Source organism: Andrographis paniculata, unplaced genomic scaffold (assembly GCF_009805555.1).
Source record: "Andrographis paniculata isolate CXL003 unplaced genomic scaffold, ASM980555v1 Contig95END, whole genome shotgun sequence".
In the NCBI taxonomy this organism is placed as follows: Eukaryota; Viridiplantae; Streptophyta; class Magnoliopsida; order Lamiales; family Acanthaceae; genus Andrographis; species Andrographis paniculata.
The window spans coordinates 2,602,416-2,628,725 of NW_026137634.1; the positions used below are offsets into that span (position 1 = coordinate 2,602,416).

A 26,310-nucleotide genomic window follows, 5' to 3' on the forward strand; every position below is an offset into this window, starting at 1 on the left:
GGGGAATTTCTTTTTTTTTTTTTCAAATTAAATACTCCTACAGTCCTATATATAATCTTATCTCACTACTAATTTACCCTTATTTTTACTCTAATTACTCAAATATCTTCCCATTTTTTACTTTTGACTCTATTAAACCCAACCTAAGGGTATTTAGGTTTTTTTATTTTATACTACAAATTCACTCGTCAATATAATACTATTTTTTTTAATCCCCTGCAAAATTATTTTGAAACAATTTAGATGAGACATGGGCAGTATACAATATTCAACATTTTACTATTTTATTATTATTATTATTATTTTTTCCCAAAACTTTCAAAAAATTTCTATCAAAATGAAACCTACTAATTACAATAGTATCATGACTTTAAAATTATGTGTAGGCAATATCATTTGTTTGTTTGGTGTGCAATAGTGGAAAGAAGGAAACAAAAGGGTTTAATAATTAATGGGCATGGGATCCCCTTGGAATTGTCTTCTCTCTCTCTCTCTCTCTATACAAAATGATGAAACAGACAATTCCATGTGATTGATTTATTCAAAACTCGAAACTTACTTGTGACTCACTAACTACCCTTCTCTCTCTCTCTCTCTCTCTCTCTCTATTACAAAAACAATAAAATCCAAATCCAAATAAAGGTTCTTAAAATGATCTCATTCTCAACCTCAATTACACTATAAACCTATTATTGGGATGCCTAACCTAAGAATATGTCCACATTTTTCATTATATAAGTTTAGAAGGACAAAAACCAGAATGTTGTAATAAATCTTGATTCCTCAGCAGTGCAGTTCATTCCTCATGTAAAAATGGTGTAAGTTTAAAGACCATTGAGTTATGAACAATGCAAGAAGAAGAAGAAGAAACTGCAAAATGCATTTACAAGAAATACAAATTCCCAGCAAACCCACCTCAGCAAGAACAGTCACGTACCCGAACTCGTCGCCGCATCGTCTTTCAACCCTTTCGTAAGCAGGTCGTAGTTGATCGACGCAAGCTGTGAAAGATTCTGTCCAGACAAAAAACAAATTAGAACATCATCAAAACAAACAATCACACAATCTTCCCAAGGTATCCATAAAAAAGTGGTTTTTCGGAATTACCTTAAACGAGAAGTTACTGAAGGTGTAATTGATATCGGTGCTGGAATCGAACTCGGCGAGCCCTCCACATTCATCTCCCTGGGCCATTCGAACAAGATTAGTATTACTATTACTATTACTATTACTATTACAACATCGTATAACAACGAGAATAACAATAAATTCGCCATTTTTTCGACAGGCGCACGAACCACTTCTTCGTGACGATTGCTGAGGCAGCAGCTACTGCTCCCGCTCAAGCTTCCGTTCTCGCTCGAATCTTCGAATTCACTCGCGGCATAAACATGTTCTTCTGAAGGATTCCACGAGTATCGACTGGTGAAATAGCTCGTGTCCATCGGGCCTTCCGATGAAGGGACGAAGGCAGCCTGGAAAAAAGAAAAAGACGAAAATGATTAACGCATTACGGGACTTCAACGCGACAACAATCCGTAACATTTACGATCAAACCTTCTGCCTCGCAAGCGTATCCCAGTTAATATCTCGAAAAAATGGATGCTGCTTAACCTGCACGGGAATTTTTGCGTCGTAAAATTGAGCGTCGGAAAGATGAAGTATGGTTTAGGATTTAAAATTACCTCCGGAGCTCCTCCGGCGCCGAGTCTCTGGCTCGGATCTTCAGTCAGCAACCTGCAATTTTTTTTTTTAAGTTGTCGTAATTAATGGAGTGTTATGAATAAATAGGAATCATGAGAAAAAAAGTTTTTTTCTTAAAAAAGGGGGTTTTTCACCGATCAATCAAATCAAATGCTTCGAGGCTCATTTCGTCGGGAACTCGGGGCCATGGAATCTTGCGATTGAGAATGTTGTCGAATATTTTCTACGAGATGGAGTAGGATACCATGAGAGAGGTAATGAAAATCATTAAGATATTCGAGAAGGTAAAAAGAAGTGTAATAACCTGTGCGTGTTCGGCATTGAAGGGAGGGATTCCGACAATTAACTCGAATAGAATAACACCCACAGACCACCAATCGGCAGTGAAACCTGAGGAGGGTTTCGACAAAAATTTAGTGAACTAAACATGGATGTAAGAACTACTTTTCCCATTTCAAATTTCTTAAGATAATAGATTATTTTTGCGACATAAGGAAGTGTAATTAATCTAATCAAATCCGTATTCTCTATAAATTATCAAGAACATAAAGAAAATGGAAAGAGGATGTACGAACCATGCCCGGTCCCTAGAAGAATCTCGGGTGCTAAGTAGTCTGGTGTACCCACAGCCGAGCGATTCTTGCGCCGTTCTTGCTTATGTTCTGATGCAGATAATGGAGGTTCATCTTCATCCATAATCGACGTTCCACCAACGGCGGGACCCGACAAATCGGTGCTGTTAATCAGACCCACTTTTGATAGCCCAAAGTCCGTTAACTGTTCCAATATTGACATCGAAATGAACATAAGAATATTTGCTTTGTCGTATGCCTAAATAATAGTAATTTCATAAAACGAATGAAAAAATTAAAAAAAAAAAAAAAAAAACCTTGATGTGGCCATCATGAGCAATCAACAAATTGTCGGGCTTTAGGTCACGATGAACGACGCGAAGAGAATGCAAATACTCCAAAGCAAGCACCTAACCATAGTAGGATTAGATGTGTAGTCCCGCGATCACGGAGATGATAAATGATAATTCGAAAAAAAGTTGTCAAGAAACTTACAACTTCAGCTATATATACACGGGCAACATCTTCATCAAGGCATCCCAGATTCCTCAATAACGAGTAGAGATCTCCACCATTCAAATACTCCATTACAAGATATAAGTTTTCTCGACAAGTGAATGAATAGAAGAAGCGAACCTAAAACATCAACATCAAATTTTAATATCAAATGAAGATGATTATATAATATAATTGAGTTATAGCATTGTCAGCTGCAAAAGCTCACCACAAAGGGATTGCGCACAGATATCAATATATCACGTTCCGCCAAAATACTCTCAACTGCATTTTTGCGTATCATGTCTGCCTTTTTAAGAACCTGCACAAATTTGAATATATAAATGAAATGTGTATGACTTTCCATTTCTTGAAGATAAATTACGTTATCTTAAAGATCATCTTAGCTATCGTAGATTGAAAATTCAGCTGTTGATGTTACACTCAATCTATATGAAAGAAATTATATCCGTACCTTGATTGCAAACAAATCTCCTGTTGTTCTCTTTCTTGCCAAAAATACGCGACCAAATGCCCCACGACTAATTGGTTTGATAATCTCAAAATCATCTATCGAAGTGCGGTCTCTGGAAGAATGTACAGGGCTACTTCGTAGACTACGTAAAACATCATCTTCCAAAGGAGCATCTTCATCAATAACAGTGCTTGAAATATCAACCTTGTCCTCGTCAACTAGCTCACATAGCTGCAAATATTTCTCCCTTGAAAAATTGAAGAAAAAAAAAAAAAATCAGCATGGCTTCAATAAATGGAACTTTATTTTAAGCAAAGAGATACTCAAATGACCTGATCAATTTCTCTATTCGAGCTCCAAATGTTTCTACTGTAAGGGAGTCAAACTTTCTGCGATCTAACACAAGTTTCAAGTCTTCGAGACAAGATAGCAGATATTGCATAGAGCGATCATCATCCAGTGGCGCGTTTGCCACACATCGAGCAATATCAGCAAGCTCGCTCATCTGCATGTGCATTTCAAAGGAGAAAGATACAGTTGATATGATATTATCATGTTATTGCTTCCTAGATTATTCAGAATTTTATTACTAATTCGGATTCAGAATGAAAAGATTCTTAAAAGCTTGCATTTTTAATCCTTTTAAACTGATTTCTCCAGGCATAAGAAAGCGCTTGTTTTCTACAATCTAAGGATGAAAATCAACGAGTTTTATTGGAAACCTCAAAAGTGTCGAAAGTTGATTATCTAGAATTGTATATACCTGAGGAAGATCGCCATGCTCGGAGAGTGCACCCTTTCCAGATAAAAGCATGTCAATTGGGCTCATTCGGGGCGTCAATGGTGACCTAGGAGTCAAACTTCCGGCTGAAGATGTCGTCATTCCTTGATCAGACTTTGGACCAAATCGAGTTTTACCTGCTGCAGTTGTCAAAGTCTTCACATCTTCCATTGTGATATTATTATCCGAATCAGTGAAAGAGTCTAGCATGTCTTCAGAGCCTCGGCGCGACCAGTCACTAAATTTTGGCGAAAGAAACTCCGACTCTTCAGTCACGCTTGAGTTCGAAACTTTAGCTACATCAGGGCTTGCAACAGCATGTTGTGAATCCTTCACTGAGAAGGATTCCATCAATTTCTCAAGAGTTTCAGCAATTCTAATGAGACGATCATTCACCGTTAGGCCCATTTGATCACATCGATCTGCTATTGCGCATATTCTAGAGTGTTCTTCCACATGTGAAGTTGGAACCTCCTCCTCACAAATTCGACAGATAATTGAACTTTCATCTGATACACTCGGCTGATCTCCACAATAGCCCAACGACACTTTGTGCTGATGTTTTGGCATAGAAGACTCGTGCAAGTCTTTAGAAGGTGGATCGGGCACCTTGCCAGTTACTAATTCAGTATCATTGTCTCTACTTAGTTCCGCTAGAATTCTTGGAGATTCAACGGTGTTCTTATTCTGCTCCTCTTTAACCAAAGAAACTGCTTTCGGGCTTCTGCCAGACTGAGAAGGAAATCTCTTCCACGACGCCATTCGATCTCTACCAACAGGAGAATCAAAGGTTTTTGTGGTTTCAGGAACAGTAGATAGAATTCCAGGTACAGAATGGTCTCTCTTCCAATCTGATTGCTCTTGACTATAAGATTTCCTTGTCGAAGGGCCCTTAAAAAATGCTTTTGAATCGCTGGACATCTTTCCACTTCTTTCTGGGCTCGAAGTGACCTTTTTATCTGCAGGCTGAAGTGATTGACGAAGAGGAAAAATTTGTTCATCCTCGGCGAACCAATTTTCCTTGTGAAACTGCAACAATCTGGTGCATCTTGTGAGTATGAACAACATTCGTGTGTGGAGCTGCTTCAGCGTGCCCATATGAAGTTCCTGCCGTCTGTCGTCCAGTTCTTGCACTATGCCTTCACATTGAAGCCAAAATTCTCCGGGAGAAGTCATAGCACATCTACGAGCCAGTACCAAGAGGTCCTCTATAGTCTCCTGCCAATCGGGATGTGTCTCCGCATTCTTTTCCAATATCCCGACTAGATCAGCTGCAAAAATATGCAAATCGGAATCCACCTCTTCCTTTGCTTTGTCAAATTTTGTCCGAATCATATCTAAAACCTCCTGTTGAAATTTTAACAATAAGTGTCATGAAATAATAACAGCCCGATCCCTTTATCCATCATTAAAGGTTCTGAAAAGTCTATTTACCTCCAAGTTATTTAACCTTTTCGGTTTCCAAAACGGGTAAGGGCGTACGCCTTTGGAATTCAATTCATGTGAAAAACTTTTTATATCACCCGGAAATTTCTTTCTTGGTGCACTTGTAACACGGAGTATAGCTTGAAATCGCGGAGATTCTGACTCTTTCGGATTGTCACATTCGTACGAAGTCTACAAACATAGTTCACAATTAGCTAGTTTGCGCAATCAATTGACATCTAAAGTTAATAGGAAGAAATTCTAATCGATGCCTTTTAACCTAACAGGCGTATAATACAGCTTTTACCTTCATCTCTGGAGTGCATTCATCGGAATTCCTTAGACCTCCCGAATCACCACACGCTGGATTGAATTGCTCTGCATTGACAATATCAAAATCAAGAGTATTTAAATACCTGAATATAGTAAGATTTTATGAAAAAGATGCTTCACACGATTTTCTTGTCTTTAGAACAAGCGCACAATTGAGCATCTAGTATGTATTCACAGCCTCTGTTTCTCGGATAACCTTCACACGAATATCATAGAGGCTACTGTGAACCAAAACATTATTATGGTTTTATAGATGTATAATTCATGGATACTATGATAAATATTACTAATATTTGTGTGTGTTTTACTTTAATTACCTCTGAGAAGATATTTCTCTCTCACACTCAAACATGTTAACAAATTCAAATTTCGGAAAGAAAAACTCACCCTTTAAAATCCCTTCCACAAGGCCTCAATTTCTTAAAAAATTGGGCAATGATTAGTATATTCTCTTCAATCAAAGCATATTATAAAAGCATATTGAAGTCGACCGGATATAAAAAATGCCTAAATGGTGCAGAAAAGAAATGGTCTCGGTATAGATCTTGTTCATCGGACCGACACTAGAACAATCTATTCTTATATGCATTGTTCATTGGACTCAATAACACCATAGATCATCTGACCAACGCAAGTTTTTTCACTCGGCAACTACGGCATTCAATAGCAACACGACAACATAGATCATCGTCATTTCTGATTCTAATTAAAGTATTTGCATAACTAAATCAAGTCAAACAAGCTCCTCACCTAACCTATACTACAAATAATCAATGCCGAACTTGTATTTAACTCGATCCGCCGACAATGGTTAACTAACCCCTCACAATTCACGCAGCTTGATCAACATTAATGATAGCAAACATAAGTTAGCACAACATAGTCAATAAATGAGGCTATATTTGGTCGGTTTCGAAGCCATACCAGACGAAGATTCGGCATTGTGGAGACGAGACCTCGTCTGAGCTTGGAATACATGAGGGCTCTGGTCCCTCGATGCTCCACTCTCTGTCGACATAGTGTCCGAATTACTCCCATTATCTAGATTCTCAGCAAATGCTTTATCCTTCTTCTTGCTAACAGAAGAAATCCCATCACGGCCACCAATGGCGGCGCCGCCCAATGGCTTAGATAAATTACTAGCCCCCAATGCAGCACTCTTATCCCTACTCCCAAAACTAAAGAAGCTCTCCTGCGGCAGAGGCCCTGATCGCGTCTTGATTTTGTTCAGCCCTAAAGAAGACGCCATTATCGGCGAAACGGAGAGCGAATTAGGCGCCGGCGGTGGCGCCGCCGCTTCATCGGATTTCTTCAACTTGGAAGGCGCGGAGGAGTAATTGGAAGCGTATCCAGAAGTAGGTTTGGTCGGATTCAGTTTCTCTTTACCTTTGCCGGAATCCTTCTTCTTCAAAAAACCCTTGGCGGCGCTCGCCGGCGAGGAGGCGGCGGGGGAGGTCTCTTTAGACGCAGATTTAGGCTTCTTCTTATCCGATCGGATCGGCGAATTGGAGTTCGACCCGAAGGATCGGGGGCTACCGGAGGATCCATCGGGGCTGGAAGTATCCGATTTCTTCGACGAAAAGAATCTGCCCTTAAACACCATTTCTGTTTTTCCTCAAATCCCTAATTTCTTCTGCTGCTGCTGCTTCTTTTTCTTCACAAACCAGAAATGAAAACGCGCCGCTGGAATAAACCCAAATCAGCGGCGGCGGCGGCGGCGGCGGGAGATGAAGACATGGAAAGATTTGTATGTATGTATGTATGTATGTATGGAGTAGTGGTGAGTAATGAAGGCAGTCAAGTCAATTGTTTTCAACAGTAGTTTTGGGGTGCGTTTTGTTGAAGACGAACGGTTAGGACAATTGACAATTGAGAATGGACAATGGAAGAAAATGCGATGCGAAGAGGAGAAGAGAAATAGGGAAGAGACTGAATACACAGAGAGAGAGAGAGAGAGAGAGAGAGAGAGAGAGGGGTTTGATGTTCAAACACCACCCCCTACCAAATTACCATCTATCTATCATACATCAGCTTATCTGTGTAATAAATTAATTATATAACTAATGTAAAAATAATAAATATGTTTAATATATTACTTTTTTTTTAAAAAAAATATATTAAAAAAATTCTCAAAACAAACAAACCCAACGTACTATATTTAAAATATATATTATTAAAATTTTTATTCGGTATTTAAACTCTAAATTGATAATATTTGAAAATATGAGCACCATAACCATATATATATATATATATATACACTTTGTAAATATGTTCTTAAACTATTTTAAGTTAAGTCTAGGACATATTTGGATTGCAATTGTATTTGTTTTAATATTTTAAAAGAAAGTTTTATCTTTTATATAGTATAAATAAAAAATAAAATATTTGATTTAATTATTTTATAAAAAAATAAATATTGCAAGAATAAAATCATACTCCTAGAATAGATTTTGGATTGTTTGAAAAATAATAAAAAAAAAATTAAAATTAAAATAATAGTACTGAAAGTCTTCTATAATTAATTATTATAATTACATGAATAATAAAACTTTATTATATAAATTAGCATATTTAATTTTTAAGTGTATCAGCATAGTGTTGAACATGATCCTAAGCTTATTTTTTACATTAGGTATAAAAAAATAGATAACTGATCAAAAAATAATAAATATGTATAATATATTTATGTTTTTTAAAAAAATATTCACCATTGATTTATTGCCTTATAAATATGAAATAATAAAATAAGAAATTGTAATTATTAACAAAATTTGTAGATATTGTACAATGCAATATTGAATAATGATAGAAATGACAATAGAAAAAAATTCAATATTGAATATATATATAAATAAATCCAAATATTTTAAGTTTAACATATTATTTTGTTACCCAAGTACATATACTTGCTGCAAAATAATGAAATATTTCACCGTAAAAGCAAATGAGAAGGAGAAATCATTAGCATTGTTCTATTTTTTTTACTTAAATAGACAAATATGTCTATAACACTTTGTTAATACTTCATGTATTGTTTCTATTTATGTAACCCGGCGGCTCCACTTCACATGTTGTTTGTTTGGGATTTAGATTTTGAATTGGGATTTGAATAGTAAAAATTTTGAATTTGAATAGTTGTATGATGTGATATAAATAGGTGTTGATGTGATGTTTTGAATGTAAAATTGATTTTTAAGTATAATATAAAAAATAAAAAATAGGTGTTATGATTTAATATTTTTGGGGGAAAAAAAATGGAATGAATAGTGAAAATCTAATCCAATCCCCCAAACAAACACACACTTGCCTTATGGAGCCTAGTTTGCAAGTATTAAGTTCGGCGAAGATTTACCCTGTGCGTGCGGATTTTCATGTCATAAAAAAAATTAAAAAAGTAAAAATAAATAATTGAACCGTAACAGTATGAACTCCTAATATATACACGTTATTTGCTGTAAAAATGACAAAAAATAAAAATAAAAATAAAAATCAAAACCATATTGTGTGAACCTGCTGTTTCGATGACGAGGAGCTCCTCCCACCATTGTTTGAAACATGTCAAGAGCATGCTGAGTCCCGAGCTGAAAATCATTTTTAATCGAGATTGCTTCCCAACCAACAAAATCTGAGTGATATGCAAATATTAGGTATTGTCAGTACTGCTGAATAATGTAAGAATATGCATCGAATCAAACCAAATCAAAAAGTTTCATAATCCTCCTACCCCTGGGACCAGTGACTATCTTTGAACCAGCAGTCATGGCTGTTGCTAAAATTTATGCTGAATTTGCTGCTCAAATTCCTGTTGTTGAAGATCCATGGCCAACTGCATCAGAACTGCCTAAAAACAGCATTTGAAATTACCCCATAAGGGTTGCTCTAACAGAGGAATCAAAGTTGAAATGAAATAATACGTGCCAAAGTAATGAAGACTTATAAAATGCGCCGTCATTCCAAACAAGTTCACTTATCATGCAAGACATTCAGAAATAGGTTGATTTTATGGAGAGCTGAAACTCAAAAAAGAAACATGTAAGTATTACAATAACTATCAGATCCATGATATCACAGCAATAAAACAATCGATACTGCTATAAGCTGTAGTATTAAACATTTCATTGAGATGTTTTTCATAGATCGATATCTGTCAGGGATGGACCAAGTTTATCAACCAAGGCAGAAAGATGCTCCTTTGCATCCTGAAAAGATATTCGATACTTCAACATGACTGTGCTAAAAAACAGACCAAATTAAGTAAGAGAGGATCAGGGAGGGAGCACTAGTTGAGAGACATAAATTACTATCTGCATTCCCGATGGCTCAAATGTTCGAAAGAATACTACCCAAAAATGTAAACCCTCATCAACAACTCATTGGTTGTATAGTGCAGCTATGATTAACAATCAGACATAGACCATTGAGCCATTAAATGAGCATACAACAAATGCAAAAGACTATGTCTGACAGGCCACAAATTTGTCTCAGATTGTAGAACTGACAAAACCAGATTTACCTGTTATAAATTTAGGCAAGTCCAGCTCGAGATAGAATCATGAATGTTCCCACAGACGATAGGGATTTAGAAAATTCCAGCTATACAACCAGAATTCAATAAATAAGAATGAGACTAGGATGAGTTTTCGGCGTGCTTATTAAACCGATCGCTCCAGAATCCAAGAATCTTGTAATCCCACACTATTTCAGATATCTTATCTTGGGGGAGAGATAAACCTTGTTGTTTGATTGACCTACTAAGCTCACAAAATAACTTGGCATCTTGTAATCTGATGTATTCGCGGAACAATTTCTCATGATCGGGAACCCAGTTTCTAGGAAAAGGAGTATAGTCACAAGATGGAATTGAGGACATGTGAGAAAACTGAACACCTTCAATGACATCCACGAGTCCCATTCTTAAAAGGTCAGAGTACTCGGGGGCAGAATTGTTACTGCTTTCCCTGAGCGGTTGGCTAAGATTGCGCGACGCAATTTTATAAACCTTAGCACGAGATTTCAACCTATATCTTGCAGCATATAATTTAGCCAGGGAACTCCGAATAACATATGCACAAAAACCGACTATTTTCTTCCTGTTATCTGCATATTTATACCAATCTGCCATTGTCTCCAGCAACTTATTCATCTGGGCATTGGTATGCGCTTGTCCTGAATATAGCATAGGCGTACAGGGCAGAGGTTCGGGATCTTTGTTGCCCTTCAATAATGTGAGTTGTCTGAATTGCCGAATACACTGCTGCAAGCTTGCAGTAACTGAAAGCAGAGTTCCCACACCTTTCTCACTAACAATCTTACCACTGCTTGAAGTATATCGAAGAGTGGGATGTATAACTCTACGAGATATAATGTGATCCAGAAATTGAACTCCTCTTGATATGTGTTCGACCTCAACCTTCGAATTGTCCAACCTAATCCCTAAATTTCTTTCGCAGAACTCAATTATTTCCTTCCTAATCAACACAGCATCTTCTCTAGGTCCCCTGATGCCGACAAGAAAATGGCCGGCATACCTAATATAGTCCATTTTCCTAGTCTTCTCTTTGCCACTTGACGGCACAAACTCCGGCCATGAAGGGTTGTGGCAACCATCATTCATTGAATACTTCCAAATTGAGTCGGATTCAGATGGCCGGAAAAACTCCACTATCCTGTTTTCCATAAGATGATCAAGTTCGGTGAGACAAACATTCACGAGCAGAGGACTCAGAATTCCACAGTAACTGTAGTCGGGCAGCCGAGCAGCTTCTTCAGGAGCAAAGCTAAAGAATGTTCTCAACCAGTAAGGGTCAGGCTTAGGCTCATTGTCACGCAGTATCTTCTTCTTCGTCTGTCTTTTCTTTTTCTCCCTTCTACATAAATTCTCTTCAACTTGTTTGGGATTTCTTGCTGTTGCTGTCTCTCTTAACCCTGATTTAATCAAGCTCAAAACTCTCTTGTCCTCCACAGATTTTGCAACGCAATTCAATACTACATTTGAATCTATTCTATCAAAAATTTCACTCAAATCGCCTCGGATAAACCACAAGTAACCAGCAAAATTACTCCTGATTGTTCTAATGACAGTGTGCGGATTTCTACCTGGTCGAAAGCCATGGGACTTTGAAGAAAAACGCGCCTCGAAAACCGGTTCGAGAATCATCAGCAGCACTTCCTGAACAATCCGGTCTTGAAACGGCGTCGCAGTTGATGCCAACATCGCGCGGAGCTTCGTCTTCGAGAGAACCTCGGGAATGCGCTTATCGTTGGGGCCGCGGATGAATTGCTGGACCTTGGAATTCCACCGGAACTGGTTGCGAACAACGGCGTTCCTGAGGGATAGAAGATTGTGGAGAGTGTAAGACGGGATAGCATTTTTGGGAGGGAACGAACCAGTGGCGTGAGCGTGCGCCCGCTGGTAGGCGAGCACCCAGAGGTCGAGTTTGGAGAGGAAGCCGGTGAGGTTTTGGAAGGGTTTGTGCGTTTGGGAGAATGACCTCACCCACAGATCGGATAGGATTTGAATTGGATCGTGTTTGAGTAGGGTGTACGGATCCTGCGGCTGAGATTCACGGTGGTTGAGGTGGTAACAGAGGCGGCGGACCGCCGGCGAGAAAACGCCGTCGCCGGTAAGGTGTTTGATATTTGTTCTTAACAACATTCTGCTCTGAGCTGCGTTTTGTTGAGGTTTGATTGAACTCCAAAAAATTAGCGCATGGACTCTCAGCGTGACAAATTATTAAATTTATGTTTTTATTAACTAATTAATACTCCCTCTCTAAAACAAATTGAAATTAATAAATAATGATGATTTTATGTTAAAATAAATTAAGTAAAAAATTAATAAAATGAAATAATTAAAAAATTTATTAAACAAAATAGAAAAAGAATATTATTATTTATTAAATTAAATAATGGTAATAAAATTATAGATGGATAAATTTTTTTTATAAAGTGAACGTAGTAATAGTGATACAATTTTGGTTGAAAAATAGAAAAAAATACTATGATTCTTAAATAAATAAAAGAAATAAGAATATTTTGAGAGGTATAACAAATGGTTAAATTATATAAAAAAAATTAGTGTTTTTTTTAATTCAGAGTCTCTAATAAATTATATAATTTTTTTTTTGTTTTACGAATATATAAAATATGTCATATATTGTTTATTGGGTATATTTTAATTTAACATCAAAAATCTTAGGCATAAATAAAATACAAAATGTTTTAATAAATTCGTAAAGATTTACAATTTATAAGTCTTTTTTAATATAAGTCATCTTTTCTAATTTTCTATATATATTATTGTAAAGGTAAATAACACAAATACGATAATTTAAATTTACAAAAAGATGTACAACTATACAAGCCTATGACCTCTAACTATACTGTTTATTTTAGGCTATAAATATTGGGCCGATTCAACTAATTTTGTGATGGGCCTTATAAGCCCATTTGAAAGTTATATAAATGCACCTTTTTTGTAATTTCAAAAACCATCATATTTATTAATTTAAATTTATTCATAAAGTTTATAGGTTTTATTTATACAATATTTCTAGAATTTTGGGATTAGTAAATCTTTTTGAAAATATCAAATCAAATATATATATTTTTTAAAATAATAAATGAAATACTATTTTTTATTATTATTATTATTTTCAAAATTTTCAAAAATCTTGTCTAAACAAATCCTAATAAAATATGTAATTTTATTTGGACGACTTCCGTGTTAATTACCCTCGATTTAACTCGGTCAACATATTTATCAAAGCAGATATGACAAAATAAATATATTTATACAGTACATACAATTTAAACTGTACAATACATGTTTATATATGATACTACATTATGTTTTCTGTCTTGCCGTAAGAGCATAATTAAGTCAAATCAGCATGATACCGAGTTGACTCGATCAATATTTAACCGCCGTCAATTTGTTGGTTTCATTGAATTATGTTATCAAGCAATTAAAAATATCAAATATATTGTATCTATTAAACCGAAATAAAATGTTGGATCATCCTAAAATCATTCAAACATTTATTTCATGTCTAATACTTTCTCGTCCCACTTGTATGGTATTACTAATTATCATTTAAGGTTATGACATCTAAAGAGTCTATTTTTATTTAGAGGGTGTTTGACGAAGAATTTTTTGAAATTTTTTTAGCTTATTGAACAATTTGTAGCTGGTTGACCAGTCAAACAGCTAATTTAGGTATTTGAAAAATTAGTTTTTTGAATAACTTTTTGGACCTAAAAAATTAATTTCTGCCTTTTGAAATAGCTTTTTCAGTTTAAACTTTTTTATTCCTTATATACCCTTAAAAATTTATTATGCATTTTACACAAATAAATATATTTTGATTATTTATTAATTATATTAGAATATTTTATTATATTGTAGTTTTACTTTTATAAATTTAAAATAATTAATTTATATATAAAAATTATTTTAATTGTAAAATATATAAATTTATTAAAATCAACATAAAATAGAAAATATAAATATTAATAATTTATTTTTATATTAAAATTACATTATATAAATTTTATATTAAAAATAAATTAAATTTATCGAAAATTTTAAATATAATAAACTAATCGATAATTAATATAATATATATATATATACACAAAAAATTTATTATTTTATATTTTACATCATTTTTTTTAAAAAAAAACTATTTATATTTTTCAATAAAAATATATTAATTTTTAAATCTAACTATAATAAAAATAAATACTATTTTATAACACTTTTACAATTTTCAATAACTAATAACAAAAAATTTCAAACATTTTAAACTCAAAAGAACATAATCGAATATATTAGGAAAAAAATAAAATAAAAATATGCTCAATTGTCATTTTACTAATAAACAGCTAATATCAAACAGTTATTTTACCAAACATTTGAATACAAACAACTAATCGAATCAGCTAGTCAAACCAACTAATTGAATCAGCTAACAATTATCAGCTAATTAAATCAGCTAATAGCTAACGGCTAATTGCCACCGCCTTAGTCTAAAATTTTTTAACTTATAAAAATTCACTTATCAATATAATATTATTTTATTTAATTTCTTGTAAAAATTTGTTAAAACAATATATATGGGGTGAAGGGAGTATAATAGGTGAAATAATAATCAAACTTTTACATACATAAAATAAAATAAAAAAAAAGGGCACAAATTGATGACAAGAAAGACAATCCACAAAGTCCCATAAGAAAAAAGCATAATCAACTAATTTGCTTGGACTGTTTCCCATAGCAATGTTTTTATTTTTTCATATTTTTATTTATTTTTCTCAATCTTTATCCTTTTTTTCTTGAAAAATATTTCTTGATTCAAGAAGTATGTGGGATTTCCCCTATGGTAATAGAATTTTCTAAACAAACAAAAAGTAACACCCAAAAGGAACATGGGTGAGTGGATACATGTCCACACTCACACACACATATTCAAAAAGGGTATCATATGTATTTATATTTTTACATATATATATATATATATATAGAGAGAGAGAGAGAGTATGAGAGAGATGACAAACAAGAAAAAAAAAAAAAAAACCATTTTGAAATGACATATGTGAGCTAAGCTAAGAAGGATCTTTGCCTTAATAATGAACATATATGATGGGGTCCAATTTTTTTGGCTTATGGTGGAGTATTTCTAAACTCTTGGATTTATTTAGTTTTCACTTATATCAATAAAGAATAAATAAATAAATAATGGGTGTGTTAATTTGGTGCTTGTTTCTTTTTTTTTTTGGGTTTTAACTTTATATTTTAGTTTAAATAATAGCTTAAATGTAATATTTATTAGATAAAATAATATAATTTTCTTTCATCCACACAAAAGTAAATATATATAGTCATTTTCATGTATTTCATCTAAGTATACATTTTTTATTATATTAAAAGTGAGTTCAACACATATACTAAAATACTCTCAACAAAAATTAATAAGTACATGCAAAAGTAAAATTATCAATACCTTCATACGTACCAATACTCAATAAATAAAAACCTATATGTATAATTATGAATACAACATGGAGAATATATTTTATAAGAAATTTTGGATATTAAATAATAAATAAATTGCAAAAAATTACCAAATAAACACAAGCAATGATTTCAAGCACACACATCTATATCTATCTATATATACTTAATTATCATTTTTATTTTGTAATTAATTGTACATTATATATAGTTTATATATGTAAAAATTATCCATTTCTTGATAGAATTATATAAATATGCACATGTATGTATATATTGGTGTGGGTTGTGGGTGATGATGATGATGATACTAAATTCAAAATAAAAATAAAAATAAAAATAAAAGGGATATAAGTAAAAGAAACACAGCATGTGAGTGGGGTTGCAGACCTTTAAATCCAAAAAGAGAAGTTCCCCAGAAAGTGTCCAAAGATATTTCAATAATTCTAAATTTATTTAGTTGTTTCTCTTGTATTTTCTGTCTTACCACTCAATCAAAATTTTAACTTTCATAATTATTGACTCAATTCTATTTCAATTCCACATACACAATAATATATATATATATATATTTAATTTCTATTTAATTGTTTAGGAATTATCTATTGTGGGTTCTACAATATTTAGTGATAAATTGAAATTGTCGACAAAATGTTATGCAATGATTTTTGCTATAGTGAAAGTCGAATTAAGACTTTAGTAAATTTTGTTTTAATCTTGTTAGTAAAATTGAATAAATCAATCTTATATCTCTACATTGATTCTATAGATACCGATTTGATTAGAAAAATCTCTTCTTTTTTTTTTTTTAAAAAAAATATCTTTAAAAAAATGATCCTGCCCACTATCAATAATGTTATATATTTTACTGTATTAACAAAAATCTACTCAACAAATGCTATTATTGATTTTAGCATTAAAATATCTTAATACAAGTATAAGTATAACTAAAATAAATAATTTTATTATACATATATATTGTTTGCATGGTTTATATATGTTGATTGAGACAAATCAGTGCTCATTCGGGCACTGTATTGCACAATAAGCACCATAAGTATCCATATATAAACATATTGTACTTAATTAGGGTTTTGCATGCATGTATCTATTAAAATGTGTAGACCTAATTTATTACTTCCTCATTCCAGAATTATAGTTTTGGATTTGTTGGATACGAGATTTAAAGAATATTGATATTATATTGACATTGAGTAAAAGGTATAGGTAAAAGATATTTTTGCCCTTGTGAATGTATTAGTACAAAAAGAAGTGACAATTGTGTAATAATAATGAAAGAGTAAGGGTAGTTATATAATGATATAATTTTTTTTATGGAAATAAGATTATTGTTTTGGGACGGACAAAAATAGTAAATAAGATTATTGTATTGAGACAGAGGAGTATTATTGTTCAATATTAAAATACTATGAGGCTGTGCTTTGTTAGAAAGAGATATACATATATATATATATATATTCAAGATTTGATAAATAGTAAGATACAATTTTATTTATTTATTTATTTTTCATTACAAAAAATAAATAAATTTTGATATGCAAGTTAGCAATTAAATTTTATTGATTAGCAAGATTAGCAAGTCTAAATTCAAAATTAACCATATATCTTTATATTTATTTTTAATTTCGATAAAAGGTCAAATTTTTTATGCACATTGTCATTTTTTTACCAATTTATTAAATGATAAATTTATACAAGTTTAATAATTGGTATTATCAGGAATATACATTTTCTTTCATTATTCTCCACAACAATCATTAAAACATTGAATTTATTTATTTTTTTTAAAAATCTTTTATTTTATTATTGTTGGAGTTACTTATTTATTTTTTTATGACGTGGAAACCGCCGCCGTTATCCGAAAGTGCACATTAAGTAAACTCACAATTGAACCTAATACTGTGAATCCATGACCTAACGATTACACGTCCAATTCCTACGCCACCGGACCATTCTTACTGTATTGAAATATAAATATATATATATATATGTACGAATTTAGTAAACAATTTATTTAATTTTGTACGTATACATGCAATTGCAATTGAATTTTTTTGTCATTTACTTTACAGAAATGTACCCTATGATGCCTATTAATAAAAAGTAGATTTTTTTTTTTCCAATTTAAATAAAGTGTATCTGACAGAAGTAATGATTCAATCTTAAAGAAGCTCTTTAACTTTCTCTGCCATGAATTTATTTTATTTTATTATTCCAAACACATACAACACAATATACATAAATAATAATAATAATAATAATAATGAAAATTAAATTAAAGACAGTCATTGAATTGAACAGAAGCAATGAATCCATTCTTACAATTCTTTGACTATTGTCCCTTTCAATTTTGCTAATTGATGTATATTAATTGACTTCATAATATTTTGTTATGGAAAATGTTTCACTACAAATCGAAATCACCTACGAAATCAACACTATTTATTACATAAAATTTTTATTAAAGAAACATATAATTTCCTTCTTTTTTAAAAAAAATAAAAAAATTATATTAAAATATTATTTAAAAAAAATTCAAATCAATGGGGTCATTTAATTTCAAACAAAAATTAAACAAACCCGGGAAATATATAAGACAATAAAATTAATTTATAACATGTAGAAAGAAAAACATGTGTTCACTAATTATTATGATTATTTTTAAGGAAAAAATTATTTTTAGTCTCAATATAATCAAAATTCATCAATTTTGGATTTAATATAAACATTTTATCAATTTTGGTCTCAATATAACTAAAATTCATCATTTTTTGTCCCAATATAAAAGTTTATCAATTTTAGTCCCAATATAATCAAAATTAATCATTTTTTGTCCCAATATAATCAAATCTTACCTTTTTTTAGTCCCACCATCAACAAACCGACGGAAAATATTGACGTAAAAGTAAATCAAACCTTATATTTATATTCGAAAAAATTGCACAATCTTGCAAGTTCACGTCAACATTTTTCGTCGGTTTGTTGACGGTGGGACAAAAAAAGATAAGGTTCAATTATATTGGGACAAAAAATAATGAGTTTTGGTTATATTGGGACTAAAATTGATAAATAATTTATATTGCGACCAAGAATGATGAGTTTTGGTTATATTGAGACAAAAAATGATGAGTTTTGATTATATTGGGACCAAAATTGATAAGATTTTTATATTGGGACCAAAATTGATGAATTTTTGTTATATTGGGACAAAAAAATAATTTTTTCCCTTATTTTTATTTTAAAATTTTTATAATAAAACTAATAATTGCACGCAATAATTTACAATAAAATTTAGTCCTGAACGTTATAAATCTGTAAAAAGGCTAAATAATAAATGCAATAATAAAACATACAAATACAAACGAACAAGCCCATTAAAGTTATGGATTTCAACATAATTATTGCGCGACATACGTAGTGTATGATACCTATATATATATATATATATATATATATAAACAAATTATTGATTAATCTCATGCATAATAATAATATAGTCTTTGGTTTTCTATGCAAAATAAATTTTTTTTACCATCTAGAAAACGTACACATTTTATATGGTCTTAGGAGTTTTACAACTTGATCATATATGTGTATATATATATTATTAATTTTATTCTAATATAATTTCCACATATTTCATTTTTTACACAATTAGGAGAAATTATAGGACAAAACTAATGATTAATATTGGATGTAACATAAACAAAAATTAGAAGTTAATCTTGTTTAATTTTGATTTGAATTTTATTTATAAATTTAATTTGAATGATGTTTTTTAAAAAATAATACTCCCTCCGTTCAGCTATAAAACATCTATTTATTTTGGGACGTCTAATCATAAAGTAACTATTTCATTAAATACCCCACTTTTCTCCACAAATACCCTTACTTTACATCACATCGTTACTTTTATACCAAAAAATAAGAGCAAAAATGTCATTACACTACTTTTATATACCCACTATAATTAAAATACTATTATTTCTTAAACTTCGCGCCAAAAGAATGTATATTTTATTCGTGGACGGAGGGAGTACTATCTTTTTAATAGTAAAATGCATTGACTGAATTATACTCCGTCCCGGCTATCGCATCCGAATTACTGTAGACACGATAATTTAGTATAAGTATAATTAGTAAATAATTAAAGATATGTTAATAAAAGTAATTGTCGTAGTATAATATAAATAATTATAGATTACGATTAAAATAACTAATTACTCTAAACTAAATTTAAAAAAATATAAATTATAAAATTTAAAATGAGATTAAACCGTATAATATGACATGAGAAGTAGGACTGACAAAAGTATTAAAATAGATATGATAGGTGGAACGAAAATTAATAATTTTGATTTGAAATAAAAAAACAAGTTTGCTCATTCAAATTTTTATGGTTAATCCGCCCTTTAACTATTTATTTATTTTTCTATTTTGATAAGTTTTAATATAGTTATATTATTTCTAAAACTTTATGGGAATATAAAATATTATGTCCGATAATTATTCTACTTATTAAAAAAGAACCTACAAAAATACAAAAAGAAGAAATTATATGGTAGAATAAAAAGTGGTTGAGAAGTGGTAAATTAGGGTTTGTTTATAGAGGAATTGGGGATTTTGAAAAGAGGGAAAAATCCAGAGACAAGCAAGGTGCAGTTAATTTCCCCATCGACACACACACAGAGAAAGCCTTGACTGAGAAAGAGCAGTCTTCAACTGATGCAATGGTCTGTACACAAATGGAAAAGATGCCCTCTGCTCTGCTCTGCTCTGACCACGAACACACTGATTCTCATGAATTCAACAACAAGCAGAAGAAGAAGATGATGAAGATGAAGAAGAAGAAGAAGAAATTGATTAATTAATAAATTATAAATTAAAAAATAAAAATCATGATGATGACGATATATATATATATATATGATGATTATATATAATTGGGGTTGGGTGTTTGTTGTGATGAGAGTGACCGGTCAAGCTGAGATAATTAATCGAATATATATTATATGGCACTGAAAAACATGGCATTGGCGCCTCCTCTTCAATTCCGCATATATGTAATTAATATATTTTTATTTTTATTTTTAAAATATGTATATGTTGAATTTAATTTATTTGCAGATCTGCTGATCATCACTCAATCTCCACCGTCCATCTCATCTACGGAGTGGGTGGCTAGATCATCCGCCTCTCTGCTCCCGGGACTCCCTCGCCACTCAATGGCATCTGTCTGTATCTATATGTATGTATATATAGATGATGATGATGAACAGGCAGGCAGGCAGGCAGGCAGCAGGTTTTGCAGTACGTTCATGGCCATGGCTTGTAATAATAATAATTACTATTATTAAGCTTTGGTCTGGTGGCAGGCTGTATTGTGGTTTTAATGGCGTCTCTCTCTCTCTCTTTTTTCTCTCTCTGACTGCCATATATACAGACATAAGTCGTCGTCATCGTCCAACCAGGATCTTGTAAAAGTCCAAACACAAGATCTAACGATGCTTCAAAAGTAGTTGGGTCTGCTATTATATATATATATATATATATCATCTTTAGCCTTCAATTCTGAGGTTTCTGTACTAATCAATTGCACACCATACATTAGTTCTGGATATAATCTATGTTTCAGATTATACATTAAATTGTAGCTATAATTGGTGTAGACAGTACACTCACTGTCCTTAGCTTTCTTCATAGAGAGAGAGAGAGAGAGAGAGAGAGAGAGAGAGAGAGAGAGAGAGAGAGTAGTAAATTAATTACAGAAGCTGATTGTTTTATTTTATAGTATTAGGAATTAAGAAACCCTTACAAATCCCTAATTGATTAATCGACGAAGCAAATGGATTAATTAAAAATGGTAATTGGAGTGGTGTATGATCAGATCTGTTTGTTGCTGAATTCCCATTCTCTGAGTGCAGACGATATGTAACTAAGCCCTAATGAGCTGTCGCGGCGGCGCGGGGAGGAAGACGAAGAAGGTTCTGGAACCACGGCCGGCCACGTGGCGGGCGGAGGATGTGACACCTGGTACTTGTGCTTGCAAGAATGGCACGTGATTAGTAGCATCGTCGAATTGATCTGCTTCGTCGACTGCTCCTTCAGCGCCTGAGCTTTCCCCAGCTCCGCCTGCGCCTGCTGCCGGATTCTTCTCGCATTCGTGAATTCCTGCTCCGCCACCTCGATCTGCCGCCGCGCCTGCCGCCGTGCCTCCTCCGCGTAGGCCTTCTCCGCCATCGCCATTCGGAGATGCTCGTCGGCTTGTTCCTTCAGCTTCGCCGCCGCCGAGTTGGGGGTCGTCGTGGTGGTGGTCGAGGTGCTCCCCCTCGGGGAGCAACCGTTGACGGCGGCGTCGGGTTTTTCTCCGATCGTCGTCTCCGGCGAGGAGCCCATCGAGAGGTGGAGATGGGTGGAATGATCCTGATCGTCCATTTTCCGCCACGTGTCGGTTCCTGAGATGCTCGATTTTGTGAGGAGCTGGAGCTCCAGATTCGGGGACCGGGATGCGGCGGAGACGGCGGCGCCGTCGGTTTTTTTGTTGAAGAAACCCGGCGGCTCAGCCGGGTTCGCTAAAGTAAGAACCGCCGCAGCCCAAGGCGCGACGCTGAGATTCGTGTCGGTGGAAGGGCTGGGACTCGACGCCGTCCGCGACAGGCAAGGCCGCGGCAGCGGCGGTGGCGGCGGCGGCGGATGGGCGGCGCGGTGGGGGTCCGATCGGAGCCGGCCCATAGTGCAGGCATCTTGATGCTCAATAAAACTCTCCACCCTACAAAAAAAAATCACAAAAAAATAAAAAATTCAACAACCCACATCAATTTATATATATATATATATATCTATATACATACGCGAATGTAACACGATTTTATTTAAATATTTGAATAATAGTATTCTATATAAGTAAATGATGATAAGAGATGATTTATTTAATACAAGGCTGTAAATGATTCTGGGTGTAGTGGAAAAGCTGAGCAAAGGACATTCTTGTACAGTGAGTGGTGTCTGAAATAAATCTTTTCAATTACAAAAAAGGAGAAAAACAACAACAACAAAGCTAAGGGTAAAACAAAACAAAACAAATACTTATAACAATTCACATCACATCATCATTAGCATCTTGACCTTCTTCTTCAACAATGGATTCAACAGATTAACTAATTAAAATAATCATTACACCACAAACCTAAGCCCTAATACATATATACAATAATATCTTATCAGAACAAAACAAGCTATAGAACTGCTAATCAAATCGCAATTAATAATGGTTAATCTAATCATAGAATTAATTTATAAATATATATATATATATAATAAAATTTAAAAAAGGGTCAAAACCCCAGTCTAAGAACAAGGACCTTTCCCTTACTGCTGCACATTTGCTGTTGGACTGTTGGAGAAAATGATTTGACACATTTCTTCAGTTCCAAGAACACGCACAAATCTATAGTACAATTAATTCACATTCTGCACTGAATACAATAAAAATCCCTATGTGAAAAGACACAATTCCCTCTCTGCTCTCTGTGTTTTTTTTTTTTTTTTTTAAATTTTTATTTTTTGAAGATTCGATGATCGTTCATGAAACCCATCTTCTTCCCCTTCTCCCCCCATTGCCAAATTAGCTTCAAATTTTTGTGATCATCGTTTCAATTAAATCAAGAAAGTATCGAATTGTTAATTAATTAAAAGTTCAATTTCAAATAAAAACCAAACAAAACCCTAGCTAGGTGAGTACCTGGAGAAGACACGGCCACAGTCGCAGGAATGGCCGCGGGTGCCGCAGGTTTTGAGGTGAGCTTTGTAATCGGACTGGACGGCGTAGCCTTTGGAGCATTTCTGGCAAATCCATTGCTTCTGATTGCTGTGTTTCCGGCGGAAGTGTTTCTTAATTCCGACGAGGTCGCCGAGGGCGTGGCGGGGGTCGTGGTGGAGGCAGGTCGGCTCGGGGCAGACGAACACGCGTTTTTTGGCCACCGGAGATTCTCGCTTCAGGAGCTTCCATGGAACCTTGTGGCGGCGCCGGTGCATCTGCAGGTTCTGGTCCCGCTGGAAGCCTTGATTGCAGATCTCGCAGACGTACCGATCCGATTCCATTAGGGTTTTGGGGGATAGGGAAACCACCTCCGCATCTGGATCTGAAATTGATTAAGATCATCAAATCAAATTTCCCCAATTACAGAAACCCTAATTCCCCAAATTGAGTGACGAATTGAATGATTAATCATTTGATTAATTACCTGGAGTTCCGGCGGGGCGGCGCTTCCGCTTGCCGCCGAATCGGTGGTCGTCGGAGAGGGGCGGCGGAGGGGAAGGATCAATGTTGCTCAGCATCATCAATGGCAGCTCAGAGTGATCGGCACCTTAATTATAGATACAATATATATATGTATGTATAGATACAGATAGATACAAATTATTGTGTGATGGGAGGGGTGAAAATTGAGGAAAGGGAAGAAGTTTTTTTAATTTTGGGGGGTATTGGGACAAAAGCTAATTGGGAAGGTATAGGGGTGTGTATGTATAGTGTATGTATAGGTAGTGAATGAAAGTTAAAAGAAAAGGGCACAACTTTCTTTCAGTCTTTCTATCTTTAACACTCATCTTTCTCAGGTATTGCTGTGAAGTGTGTCTTAATAAGCTTCTTGAATTGGGTAGGGTAGGGTAGGGTGGGAGTGGGGGTGGGGGGGCCAATGACAGTAGTGTATGGTAGAGAAAAACATACTCACAAAGGAACAAAAGACACAGGAATTATGATTTTCATGGGCAGAGAGAGAAGGATGCATGGAACTCACATACATGTATATATTCCTCTGTCCCATTTTTATTTTCGTCCATTTCAAAATAAGGTTATTATTTTATAATTTAGTAATTGTACAGTCTACCTAATATAATAAATGTCCTTTCAACTTATACTATATTACACAAATATCATTACTTTTATATTATTAAATACTAATAAAAGTATTTCCATCTTTTATATTTCAACATGTTATAATACTAATATTCGAAAATCTACTTGCAAAAAATAAACGACAATCTTGTATTGGGACGGGGGAGTATATACTCTCTCACTCTATGTATATATATATATTTATGTGTATGTATCTGGAGAGAGAGAGAGAGAGAGAGAGAGAGGGGTAGGGCTTTAGGAGCCTAATTTTTGTCTGTTTGTTCCACAGACAGAAATAGAGAGAGAGTGACCATTTCTTCTATGTCTAATCATCTTGCTGTAGCTCACCCTCTCTGCCCCATTTTGCCTTTTCTCTTTTTACACTTCTACCCTTCCTCATATATATATAGAGAGAGAGAGATGGTATGCATGTATGTATGTATGTATGTATTTATGTATGTATGTGTGTTTTTGGGTGTGTTTAAATCAATTTGATATAGGTGTGTTTTTTTTGTCTGAGTTTGAAAAATTTTGGATTGATTTTGATATTAAATAATATTACATCTTATCAACTCTAACTGTATTATTTATTTTTTGCGTATTAATATTTAAATATTAAATATTATATTAACACGTAGTATAAATTTAAAAAAAATTACAAAAATATTTTAATTAGTGTCTTATAATATTAATATAAAAATATTAATACAAAATTATTATACTAATATAAGCATTTTTAATGTTAATACAATGATGCAAAAGCTAAATATGACCCTTAGAAGCAGAATGATGGAGTATTTGATGTGATATTTTGTAAAAAAAAAATGAATTTTTTTTCTCAAAAAATACAAAGTCAAAATAATAAAATTTAAAAAAAATTAGTTAAAGAAACAAACCCAAATCATTCAAAAAATATATATATATATATTTACACGAGACAAACCTCACATATCTGATATCATATAATAATATAATATATGATATATTTTGACAGTATATAATATAATACATTATTGATTTTAACATAGTAAATATATTTATAAAACACAATACAATATACATATAACATATACAAAGTACCCTTTTATATAATTATAATATCATAATACTAAAAATGAGTATAATTGAAAAAAAGATATATTTTAATATATTAGTGGTGTTCAACAAATTTATTCCTTAGATCAACATTTATATATAATTTAAAGTTGGTAAATGAAAATATGAGTAAAAACTTAAGTGTATTAGATGTGTGTGTGTTTTTTTTTTTTTTGGTTCAATTATACGTTTTATTATTTTTATTTTAAAACATCACATTCGTTCCTCATTTAAAACATTTATTAAAAATATAGTTCATCTACAAAACAACAAAGTAAGAAACAAAAAAACAAAAGACAAATGCACACACCCTTAATTATGTGACCTTTAAAAACTATGAAATAATAATATATTATTGAAAAATATCTCAAATATAAATTTATTACAATGTGAAACTCAAAAGAATTTGATTACTTAATTTTATTAAATTAATTTCATCTCGGATCGGATCGGAGGTGCGCCAAATCATAAATATACTAGACAAGACTTTGGCTA

At 33.0% G+C, this 26,310-nt stretch overlaps 3 protein-coding genes across 5 annotated transcripts; all 3 read right to left on the reverse strand.

Moving 5' to 3' along the window:
* Positions 1-761: 761 nt before the first annotated feature.
* On the reverse strand, positions 762-7,794 carry LOC127243324 (probable serine/threonine protein kinase IREH1). Its single transcript, XM_051263291.1, has 17 exons — positions 6,710-7,794; positions 5,760-5,830; positions 5,462-5,644; positions 4,010-5,374; positions 3,579-3,751; positions 3,247-3,493; positions 3,001-3,093; positions 2,772-2,912; positions 2,594-2,686; positions 2,280-2,481; positions 2,009-2,094; positions 1,839-1,927; positions 1,686-1,737; positions 1,558-1,614; positions 1,299-1,475; positions 1,108-1,185; positions 762-1,013 (listed from the first exon to the last, which is right to left on the reverse strand). Exons 1-17 carry the CDS (start codon positions 7,386-7,388, stop codon positions 930-932), a joined length of 3,870 nt encoding a protein of 1,289 aa, XP_051119248.1. The 5' UTR covers positions 7,389-7,794; the 3' UTR covers positions 762-929.
* A 1,076-nt stretch (positions 7,795-8,870) lies between these two features.
* LOC127243673 (nuclear intron maturase 1, mitochondrial) lies at positions 8,871-12,495 on the reverse strand. 3 transcript variants are annotated; one of them, XM_051263807.1, is made up of 4 exons: positions 10,302-12,495; positions 9,703-9,987; positions 9,513-9,625; positions 8,871-9,413 (listed from the first exon to the last, which is right to left on the reverse strand). In XM_051263807.1, the coding sequence occupies exon 1, from the start codon at positions 12,441-12,443 to the stop codon at positions 10,416-10,418; it is 2,028 nt and encodes a 675-aa protein (XP_051119764.1). In that variant the 5' UTR covers positions 12,444-12,495; the 3' UTR covers positions 8,871-9,413; positions 9,513-9,625; positions 9,703-9,987; positions 10,302-10,415. The 3 variants fall into 3 exon arrangements, with proteins under 3 accessions (XP_051119764.1, XP_051119765.1, XP_051119763.1); XM_051263808.1 differs by having other exon boundaries at positions 8,872-9,413; positions 9,703-9,798; XM_051263806.1 differs by lacking the exon at positions 9,703-9,987 and having other exon boundaries at positions 8,875-9,413; positions 9,513-9,629.
* Positions 12,496-21,406: 8,911 nt separating this feature from the next.
* Positions 21,407-24,446, reverse strand: LOC127243655 (zinc finger protein SHOOT GRAVITROPISM 5-like). The gene is made up of 3 exons (XM_051263779.1): positions 24,068-24,446; positions 23,566-23,965; positions 21,407-22,593 (listed from the first exon to the last, which is right to left on the reverse strand). The coding sequence occupies exons 1-3, from the start codon at positions 24,162-24,164 to the stop codon at positions 21,708-21,710; spliced, it is 1,383 nt and encodes a 460-aa protein (XP_051119736.1). The 5' UTR covers positions 24,165-24,446; the 3' UTR covers positions 21,407-21,707.
* Between the last annotated feature and the right edge of the window lie 1,864 nt (positions 24,447-26,310).

Coding starts and splice junctions, on each gene's coding strand:
- LOC127243655 (XM_051263779.1), bottom strand. CDS start 24,164: ATGATGCTGAGCAACATTGATCCTTCCCCTCCGCCGCCCCTCTCCGAC. Junction 23,966..24,067: donor CCGCCCCGCCGGAACTCCAG/GTAATTAATCAA, acceptor AATCAATTTCAG/ATCCAGATGCGGAGGTGGTT. Junction 22,594..23,565: donor TGTGGCCGTGTCTTCTCCAG/GTACTCACCTAG, acceptor TTTTTTTTGTAG/GGTGGAGAGTTTTATTGAGC.
- LOC127243324 (XM_051263291.1), bottom strand. CDS start 7,388: ATGGTGTTTAAGGGCAGATTCTTTTCGTCGAAGAAATCGGATACTTCC. Junction 5,645..5,759: donor AATGCACTCCAGAGATGAAG/GTAAAAGCTGTA, acceptor CTATGTTTGTAG/ACTTCGTACGAATGTGACAA. Junction 3,752..4,009: donor AGCATGGCGATCTTCCTCAG/GTATATACAATT, acceptor ATGCACATGCAG/ATGAGCGAGCTTGCTGATAT.
- LOC127243673 (XM_051263807.1), bottom strand. CDS start 12,443: ATGTTGTTAAGAACAAATATCAAACACCTTACCGGCGACGGCGTTTTC.